This window comes from Condylura cristata, unplaced genomic scaffold, assembly GCF_000260355.1.
Source record: "Condylura cristata isolate star-nosed mole 26May11 unplaced genomic scaffold, ConCri1.0 scaffold00019, whole genome shotgun sequence".
Lineage (NCBI taxonomy): Eukaryota > Metazoa > Chordata > Mammalia > Eulipotyphla > Talpidae > Condylura > Condylura cristata.
In genome coordinates, this window is record NW_004567120.1 from 27,407,847 (window position 1) to 27,418,978 (window position 11,132).

At 38.8% G+C, this 11,132-nt stretch overlaps 1 protein-coding gene across 1 annotated transcript; it reads right to left on the reverse strand.

Moving 5' to 3' along the window:
* Nucleotides 1–9,576: 9,576 nt before the first annotated feature.
* On the reverse strand, nucleotides 9,577–11,094 carry DCAF12L2 (DDB1 and CUL4 associated factor 12-like 2). Its single transcript, XM_004685782.1, has one exon. It carries the CDS (start codon nucleotides 10,731–10,733, stop codon nucleotides 9,747–9,749), a length of 987 nt encoding a protein of 328 aa, XP_004685839.1. The 5' UTR covers nucleotides 10,734–11,094; the 3' UTR covers nucleotides 9,577–9,746.
* Nucleotides 11,095–11,132: the final 38 nt, after the last annotated feature.

The window sequence follows — 11,132 nt, forward strand, 5'->3', positions numbered from 1 at the left end:
TTATAAAATAAAACAAAGAAGATTCAAGATTTTAATAAGACATTACCTTGAGCTCTTCACACTGAAGACAGTTTATCTCTGTCTGGATGCAAGTGTTTATATATGTGAACGCTCACACAAAGATAGAGGTACCAATAAACAGGCATAGTAATAAAATCTCTTTGCTGGTGAAGATGAAATACTAGACACTACTTATGGATATAAATGTGATGCAAGGATCGATATTGTATTGAGATCTTAAAGGTCAAATATATGTTTCTACCATAATGCTCCTCAGCAGAAGATTCTGATCCTATTATGATGTGTCTGCTCCTTTGTTTATGGAATTTACCTTTTACAAAGGGATTATAAAGATCACAATTGTAATCTATGATCTCAGCCTTTTATATATAGATAATATGCATTTCATTTTCCAGAAAAATATTATGTTATCAGGTTGCCAAATTCAAAACAGTTAGACGGTTTAGGTGAGGGGTTATTACTATTATTCAGTTGATGGCTTTGTGTACATTAGTTTAAATCATTGACTTGAATGATTCTCAATGGTTTGGCTCATCTATTTACAGCTCTATCAGTCAGCCATTAGGGTGTGTGTCAATATTATGACTAAGTATTATATAATGCCTAGTGAAAAGAAAGAAAAATTGAGCAAATGTATGTATATATTTCTGTTTTGCTTTATATTACCGATGCTAATATTTAGTTGAAAAATTATGCATTGGTTAAATTCTTTGAAGTGAAACTGTCAAGATTTCAGAAGACTGCTGATTAATACTGGGGAAGTTTGTACAAGTATGCTCCATGTATTCACAATACTCAATCCTAACGCTGAGATTAAGGCTTATGAATTTTGTCTGCTCTTCCCTTTGACTATAAACTCAATGCATGTTTTTAAAATTCAGAGTGATTATTTGTCTTTCCCCTACAAATAAAGCTATGACCCATTTTCAGCAGAGCTTAGATTAATATAATATAGAACTTGCCGTATTAAGAACACCAGAGATGGAAATGGATTTTATGTGTTAAGGTAATGACAGAGAATGTACCTTGGCCCGTTCCATAGCTAACACATAATTCCCCTTATAAAATTATAGTTGGTAATGAGGGACTAGAGAAGATTAATGGACATTTAGGTGTCAAGTAGACTCAAATTGAAATTATAGTCATACGATAAGCAGACATATTTTGAGGAAGAAGAATGAGTATGCCAGAAAATTGGAAGACTTTGTGTTTTTCAAATTAGTTTCTGTCTATAATATGTTTGTGTGTGTGTGTACACAAAGAAGAAATAACAACACACAGATTCTAACATTGGTAGGCGCTGATTCATGTTTCCTTTTTTGTTTTGCATCTGGATCATAAACATTGATTTCACAATTCTGCATATATCATGAGGTAGTACCTAAGTAATTCTTATACCACTCACCCAAAATTGACTAGGTTAAGTTGATGAGAAGAAATAGGTAGCCACAGCCCTGTCATATGATAATGGGATAATGAAAGGTTTCCATCATCAGTTTGGATACCCACTGAATTCTTCATCCCTTGTCAGAAACAATGTAGTTGATGATTATTGCAATTGTTCTGGAGAGCAGTTTTCATGGACTTCCATATTAAATAAAAATTCATTTTTATTTGAGCTTCTTGCTATATTCAGCATCATTCATCATTGCCTTCTTTTCTCTCTTCTCCCCACTTCAACCATGACTTTTAAAATGTATCATCATTATGGCCAGGGAAACAAAAGCAAAAATAAACAAAAGAACTAAAGGAATGTTCTGTAATGAAAGAAAATTCCATCAAAGTGAAAGTCATCATACTGAATGGGAGAAGATATTTGCACATCAAATGTCCAACAAAGGGTTAACATCCAAAATATACAGAGGGAAAATAATAGACAGCAAAATAAATAAGTAAAATTTTAAAATGGGATGTGAATAGAACGTTTCCAAAGAAGACATACAGATAAGTCACAGGCATGTGAAAAGACATAATGAAACCAAATCCCTGTGAGAATAGCTATTATCCAAAAGACAACCAACAACAAATGTTGGAAAGATGTAGCGAGAAGGGAACACTTAAAAGCTCTTGGTGGGCATGTAAAGTGATACAAACATCATAGAGATTCCTAAAAAATTTAAAACAGAAATTCTATGTGATCTATTCTACTATCTACCTATTTCTGGATATTTACCTGAAATTAAAAAAAAAAAAACACTGATTCAAAGAAATAATATTCACCCTCCATATATGCCTGTTAATGTTTTTGTGTATATTCTTATATATACTATATGTTCTTTCTTTTTATTTTCCTCATCCTATTTTAAACAAGTATAGGATTATAATATACATCTGATTTCCAATTTGCTTATTTCTCCTAACATTATCAAGGCCACTTATCCATATCAGTACAGACAGAAGCAGACCTAGAGTTCTGACAGCTATATAGTAGTCCATTACTTGGGGAAGGCCCCAAGTGGCCAAATCCATCCATGGACAGTTCTCCAGTTATGTTTGCCATGCTGAAAATCCTTTTGGTTATTTTAGTATGTAAAAGCTTTGGGAAGAGCTTCTGTGAAGCCTGGCTCCCATCAAAATGTAACATTGTTATAACATTATCATAGAAACTTATGGAAACTCCCCTAAGGTTTGTCAGTGACCCTTTTTTTTTTTTCTGTTTTCTAGAAAAATGTCAATATATTCGATCTGAGAGTAGTACTTTTCTTATCTACAACACCAACATACTCAATCTAAATATTCTCTATGTTCATTTCTGTAAAGTCTTTAATGAGATGTTTGTCATTTTGAAACGGAAGCACCACTGAATGTTTGAATTAATTCATTTTGCATAGAGCCAACATCACCTTTGAGCTGGATTACCACGGTAAACTGCTGAGAGATTTCCATCCTTAAGGGGCTTTTCCTCTCTACAGCCTAGATAGTGTATTATGTACTCAGAGGACAGGTTTCCTTTTAAAACTAATTTCCTGTTCAAAACCATTCCTGGCTTCCTGGCTTTTCAGTGCTTACAGTGCTTACAGATCTCTGATGATGTTTTCCACCATTGCCTCTTTGATCTTACTCCTTTCTTCACAAACACTCCTTCAACCACGTTGGTCTCCTTTCTGCTGCTCAAATTTACCAGGTACGGTCCCATCTCAGAGGGCTGTATTAGCACCCACTTTTCCTGAAAACCCACGTCTCTTATAAAGCTCACTGTCACTTCCTTTAGATCATGGGTCAAAAGGCAACTTATCCATTTCACTAGTTTTCACCAGTAACTTTATTTAAAATCATATCTCTCCCAGAATTCCTATCCCTTATTCTCTTTGGGAACAGCATAGAGAAACTAGAAACAAATCCACTTTTCCATCAATTAGTTTACAACGAAAGAGTCATGAATATACAAAGCAGAAAGAACACTCTTTTCAATAAATGGTATTGACAAAACTGGATAACACATGCCAAGGAATGAGATCGCACGATTATCTTACACCCTACACAAAAATCACCACAAAATGGATTCAGGATTTGCACATAATCTGTTAAACCACAAAACTCCTAGAAAACAGAATTTTGCAGGCTCCTTGTCATCACTTTTGGCAATAATCTTTTAGATTTGACACCAAAGACAGCCATTAACAAAAATAAAGTAGTTGGACTATATCCAACTAAAAAGCTGCTACACAGTGCAGTAAAACATCAACAAAATGGAAAGGCAACATACAGAATGGGAGCTAATATTTGCAAACCATATAATAGGTTAATATCCATAATACATAAATATAAAACATATGTAAATAACCAATGTAAATCTAAAGCTCAATAGCAAAAATCTTCACAAATAATCCAATTAAAATGGGAAAATCTCAAGATTTATTTTACTAAGGAAGGCATAAAGATGGCCAGTAAATACTTGAAAAGGTGTTCAATATCGCTATCAGGGAAATTGCAAATTAAACCATAATGAGAAATCACCTCACACATGTTAAAATTGCTATTATCACAAACAACAATAAGTGTTTGTAAGGACACAGAGAAAGAGGAGACATCTTCACTGTTGGTGGAAATGTTAATTGTTGCAGTCATTATGGAAAATAGTATGTAATTTCCTCAGAAATAAAATATAAAACTACCACGTGAGCCCACTATGGGGTATTCATCTGAAAGAAATGAAAACACTAACTTGAAAAAGTATACACACTCTCAAGTTAATTGCAAATTATTTACAACAGCCATATATGGAAGTAATTTAAGTGTCCGTTGACAGATGAATATGCATATTTGTATGTATGTATACCACGTTTTCTTTATTCATCCATCAAGAGAGTATTTTTTCAAGTTACTGGCAACTGAAATTGCTAAAACACAGTAGATGCATACATGTGTATGTGTATGCATACATGTGTATATTACTAGATATATACAAGTATATATATATATATATACATACACACATATGTGATGGACACATCACATGTTCTTTACTCATCCATCAATGGATACTTAGTTTCCATTGGTTGGCTTTTGTATGTAATGCAGTAATGAACATGTATACATAGATGTATATGACAGAAGAGTATTCATCCATTAAAAATAATAAATCCCACTATTTACAACAATATAGATCTAAATTGAGGGCATTATGCTAAGTGAAATAAGTGAGACAGAAAGAAGAATATCTTGTAATCTCACTTATATATGGAATAAACCAAAAAAAAAAAAATCAAAGATACAGAGAATATACTGCTGCTCACCAAAGTTGGGGGTGAGTGAAAAGGGTGAAGGGGTTCAAAAAGTAGAAATATCCGCTTATACTATTTAATAATACTGTACTGTACATTTGAAAATAACTAATAGAGTTGATGTTAACAATTCCTGTCACAAGAAAGAATTTTAATTCTGTATCACAGATATTAGACTGTGATGACCCACTTTGTAATATATAAAAATATCAAATCTATGTTGTATACCTGAAATTAATGGTTTCTCAACTATATGTCAATAAAAGCAATAAAACTGCATCTCCTCCAAAATTCATATCCTCTATTCTCTTTAACCTGATTTATTTTATTTATAGCATTGGTAGCCATCTGACACAGTTTATCTGTTTATTGTCTCCCCAATGGCCTGCTTGTCTTTTTCAACAAGCATCTGGAACAGTGCAAAGTATATGATAAGGATTCAAGAAATATTTGCTGAATGAGTAAATAAGTGAAAATAGGATATCACTGATTTCTTACATATTGTGTTCAAAATGGAACATCTTACCAAATTATAGCATTGGTCCTAACAAATTTTTCATTTCAGTTTTTGATGTTTTTATTTTTATAGCCATATCTAGAAATAATTGTGACTGTTTTCTCTTTCCAGTATTTTACAGTGTGCTAGCTTTTCTAACAACACATACACACACAATACACACATATCATATGCATATTCTTCATATGGTATAGTTTTCTACAGATTTCCCATAATTTTCTAAAGATTTTACTAGAATTATAGTAGGGTTTCAGTTATTTATTGGAATTTATTAACGTGATAATGTTTCTTCTTACTTGACCTATTCGTATGATATATTGCAATTGTAGATTTCTCAATAGTGAACTTTCTTTGCGTTCAAGGAATTACTTTTACTTTGCCATGGTGTAGTCTCTTTGTTAAGCATTGATTATGTTTGGTATTTTTTAAGGGCAAGTTGTATTTATCTGTGTATGTGCAATTATAGTCAGGTATATTATTATACTGACCACATATAAAAAAGTAAAATTTTCTTTCTATGCTCTGAAGTAGCTCAAAGTTAATATTCCTTAACAATGTCAAATAATTTATTTATGAGAGTATCAGGCCAAGTGTGCCTATTATGTGTTCATAATTATATACTTGTGTATGCAATTTTCTTAGAGAAAAGGGCAGATTTTTTTTAAAGCAGTATTCATATTTTCCAGGGTTAATAATCTATTCTGGTATTTTATTTCTTCTTTGAAAAATTTTAGTTATTTTTTTAAGATTTATTTATTTGTGCATACAGAACTGGGGTACAGGCCAGAGGCTCAGGGGCGGCAAGAGGCTTCACCAGAGACAGAGTGGGGAGCAGAACAGGCAGATCGACGAAGTACACTGCTGAGGGGAGCAGCGGGCGGGTCAGGAGAGGTCTGCCACGCCATGTGGTCACCTCTGGGGCAAGTGGGAATCGAACTCACGCGGAAGTGGTTTCAGCTTCTTAGTGCAGTACTTTAACCCACTGTGCCACCAGGGAGGGTCAAATTTTAGTTATTTTTAACTTACTTTTTTTCCACTAAGATTTTTCATTTATACCCCTAATAAACCTAGGCCAGTATTTCGTTTTTCTCACACCTAGTTTTTTGTGCATGGGATTTTGATTGTGGTACTTAGGGAAGGAGCATCCCTAGTAAAAACTCCTTTGTCCTTTGACGATCTGAAAAGAAACTGGCAGAGACCTGTACCTATGGCCTTGCTACATGAACTCAAATATGGACTAGTAGCAGTTGGTGGCGAGAATGCCCCATCATTGTGAGATGCCAGGGCATCACTAAAGCCAACAGAATCGTGGGTACCAGCAACATTTGGAGTGCTGAGGCATTTCATTCCAGCAGGTAAATCACTGTGAAGCCCTCCATGTGACCTAGGTCTGACTTCATTGTTCAAGAAAGAGCAGTTGACCAATGAAAAAAGCCTAATTAATGCTTAAGCGAGCAACCCTAAGGGGTCCTAGGTATTTAGGGAGACTACGGGGGGGGGGGGGGGGAATTAAAAAAAAAAAAAGCAACAAAAAAAGCCGCTACACTTCCTGTCTTTGAGGTAGGACTCTGAGTCACTCTAATTTTGGTATTAAATGTTATCTTACTGCCTGAGGCTTAGGAGGTCATTTGGGTAAAATAGGCCTTTTCTATTTTATACCTCCCACCCCTACTTCTTTTCTTTTTAGGATCCTCTAAGACTTTTTGATTCTGCATGCCCTTAAAATGGAGATTCCCAGGGTGTGATTTACTACTCATCTTTTCAGCAGTAAGATAATCTCTTTCTGGAATATACAGCCAATGGTTCACTGGGTTATGTTCTCCTGATATCAAGAAGGAACCTCAAATTCTAAGTCTCTTACTGAATTGAGAACTCTTCCCTCATGTCCTTGATGCCTACATTATGTGTATTCATGTGTTGCCACTATTCATTTACATTTAAGACAGAGCCTTAAGCATTCAGCTCAGTCCACTCTCTCCTCATCTACAACTGTTCATTTTATTCCCGCCCTTCATTTCTAGTAATTTCCTCCTTTTGCGCACTTACCTCAAATATTCTAATTTAGGCTCTCAGATTCTCCTGCTTGAATTTTCAGTGACATTTAATGCACTGAATAGAAGTGAACCAGGTCGCAATAAACTAGAGAGCTCTAGGAGGTCCAGCTGAGGATCTAAAGAGGTTCTGTGTAACCATCTCTAGCTATGTGGGCCTGAAACCTAGGTGCTCCCTCCCTACCTTTAGTGTGACAGTATTTTGATTGCTTGCCCTCACTTCCTCGTATTTTTGATCTTTGTTTCAGAACCTACTTGGTACTCTGACCACAAATCTAATTAACTCAACCACATAGGGCTTAGAAAGAAAGGATCAAGATCAAGACTATCTGATTGGCAAAGATACAGAATTTGATGACACAATATTGGCAGGAGTATGGTGAAGCAGGCATGCATACATTATTTACAGGAGGTTATGTTGGTAGGGCCGCTTTGGAGGGTAATTTGGCAATGGTTATTCAATACAAAATTGACCCAGCGTTCCAATTTTAGGAACTTATCCTGCAGATCTATATATGCACATGTGCACAAAGATGTATGCACCAAAATAATCACTGCAGAATAGCTTACAGGAACAAAATAAAAACCAATATAAATGTTCAGCATAGGTATAATGAATAAAGTATGTTTAACCAAATAGAGGAATACTATGCAATTAAAATGAATGAGGTAGGTATGTATAAGAAACAATCTCTAAGATTTTATAATAAAAACCAGCACAGCTAATGTGCAGCACATGCTATCATTTGCATAAAACTGCATACATACATATACATATATATGTATAGACTATATATATCTAAATGGACACACACACAAAATCTACCCCATGTAATCCATGGGCAGGAGATTAGCGGTTCTGGGGTATAAGTCTTTCATGGAACATCTTTTATAAAATATGATTTTTTAGTCATGTTTAAAATAAACATAACAGAAAGTAAGACCAAGTAGGAAGTGTTGATAGATGTAGTACAAAGTATTAGAAATATCTGCATATGTAAACTGGTAACATCTAAGTCCGTTCCTCACATGGCAAGTAGCATACACACGCACACACACAAATATACAGATATGTGAATAGGTAGTTTTAAGAACAATATGTACATTTTTATAAGTGAAAAGCTTGGTAATCACTTTGAAAACAACACACCTAACTGTTGTAAAGTATAAGAAAGTATATTTAGATAAGGCATTAAAGATGGTGTTTTAACATTTTAATCCATGATAGTAGCCTAAGTGTGCTTTTTAAAAACTGTACAATGTAATGTGTGCATAGCCGTTTCAGCTCCAGTTTCTCTCCAGAAGAATTTTGATTTCATACATTGATTGCTAGCAGGATAACTAAGAAAAAATAAAGTGTATATCTAAGCATCAAAAACTTTAGCCTAGCACTTAATTGCTAAAATGTTCAACATGTTTATTGTTTTCTGCATACATCACATACTCAATCCAGATAAAGGAATTATCCATGTATACAATAAAAAAGTGTCAACAATGCCTACACTGAGCACAACAGCCAGCCTTCACTGTGAATGGCTGCCTGGATAGTTACCTGAACTATAAAGAAATGTTTACCCCAAAAAGTACCTCCCTGATTGTCCTGCCACACACAGGCCAGTGTTGATTAGCTCTGAAAATCTGCAGCGTAAGTGCAACCCAAAAAAGCTGGCCATAATATAGCAGCTTTAACCAAGTGGCTGAGGGCGGGAAGGTGGTACTGATACTGAATTTGATTACTGAGTAATCAAAATCGAGATTAATTGAAAGAACACCATTATAAGATTTGTTAACTAACAGAACATATTTTGAAAGTATTTTATGCACCAACAGTACACAAACAACAACACTGAGTTTCTAACATTCAAAGGAAACATTCTCCAAAATGGTGGTGATCTAGATCTTGGAATATTTTCTATCTGGAGCAGGGCTCTAAACCTGCCCTGTACCGCCAACCCAAAAACCACTTTCTAGCACAGATTTCCCCAAAACACCATACACGTGAAATGTGTAAAAAAACCTGAACATATTCTTGAAATACTGGTAAAATTAAGTACTGAATTGTAGTGGGGACCATGACTGTTATCAGCCCAGGGAAAGAGCATATGCTAATATGGGAATCACTCAAAGAGAGCACACAAGGATTAGCCAAAATTCTTTGTGAGAAAGGCCAAAAAGATGGTGATGTTGGGGGGAGGGGCAAGAAAGTCTTTAAAGCCAAGTTTTGATTTGCCCAAAAGGTCTCTCTCTCTCTTTCTGTCTCTCTCTCTTTCATTTCACTCTGTCTCTGTCTACTAAACTAAACACAGGTAAGTTGTTCACAACCACCTGAAAGACAAAAGCCACATAGAGTTTAAAGCACAACACAGCATGAGGAAGTGAGGGAGAGGGATCTGGGAGGTAAATCTTGGGCACTTTGAGAACATGGGGCCATCCTTAGCTCCAGAGTCCTGCATAGTGCCCGTGGAGGCCTGAAGGGAGAGGCCCTCCAGCCACAAACAGCTTCATCTCAGGCCAGTTGTAGCAGTGGGTGTAGAGCGCATTGGGGAATTCGCCGATGCCACCGAAGTAGTTCACCCACAGGTCATCATGATTGAGCCAGCCCCTGCCACAGGTGAGCTTGAGCTTCCTCCCTGTGGGCACAAGAGGAGAGCCCGGGCTGGCCGAGGCCCTCTCTTCCAGGAACTTCTGTGCACGGATGTCATAGAAGAGCAGGGAGCCATGGCCTGTGCCCACAGTAATGATGTGCTGGTAGAAGCTCAGAGATCTCACCCCAGTGCCACCCTCTCGGGAGCACAGGGGCCGGATGTTCTGCTGGCGCTGGCGGGGATCCAGGAAAGACACGTGGGACTGGGAGCCCACCGCATACAGGGATAGTTCTTCACAGTAGGTCAGGCACACATTCTCTCTGCAGTAAGGCAGCCTGACGGAGAGCAGCCTGGTCAGGGTGTTCCTGGCTTTCCAAAGATGGAAGTAGCCGTCCAGGGACACAGCTCCCAGCTCTTGGTTCTTGCCACTGAAGGCCAGGGCCCGCACCTTGCGGTTACTGGGGTTGGTGCTGGCTCTGGGGATGGTCTCCATGTCCCTCGGACGGATGTGGCCATACACCGGGAGCCCCACGTCGTTGTGCCAAGCGATGCTGCCAGTGAACAAGTCGGGGTCAAACCGCCACAGGGCAACGGTGCCGTCGCGGGAGCCACTCACGACCACGGTATCACTCATCCAGGCGATGGCGAAGATCCAGTCCTTATGGCCGTGGCGGTCGCCCAGGCACACCGGGTCCAGCGTGGGCAGCTGGTAGATGGCCAGGCTGTTGGGGTTCTCGCCGCCCGTGGCCAGCAGCGTCTTGGAGGGGTTCAGCTCGATGGCGTGGATGCCGCAGCCCGGCTGCGCTCTGGCCAGCCCGGGGCCCCGGTCCCGCATCAGCGGGATGCGCGTGATCTGACTCGACTGCACGTCCACCACGAAGAGCGTGTTGCACTTGGTGCCGCACACCACCTGCCTGGCGTTCAGCCATTGCGACGCGAACACCTTGTTGAGGGTGCCCAGGGTCAGCTCGCGCTCGCTCAGCAGCTCGGGCAGCTTCCGCACGGCGTAGCCGCGCAGCTGGCCCTCGAAGGCCGGGAGCCCGGCCGGGCCCCGCGCGCCCACCTCGCGGCCCCGCAGGTAGTGCACCAGCGATCGACGCGTCGCCGGCCGCTTCTGCTTCTTGGGCTGCAGCGGCCCCTCTCCGTCCGCAGCCGCTGAGCCCTGCGACGACGAGCTCGCGGCACCCGCCTCGCCCGCGGGCAGGTAGTGCACCAGCGATCGACGCGTCGCCGG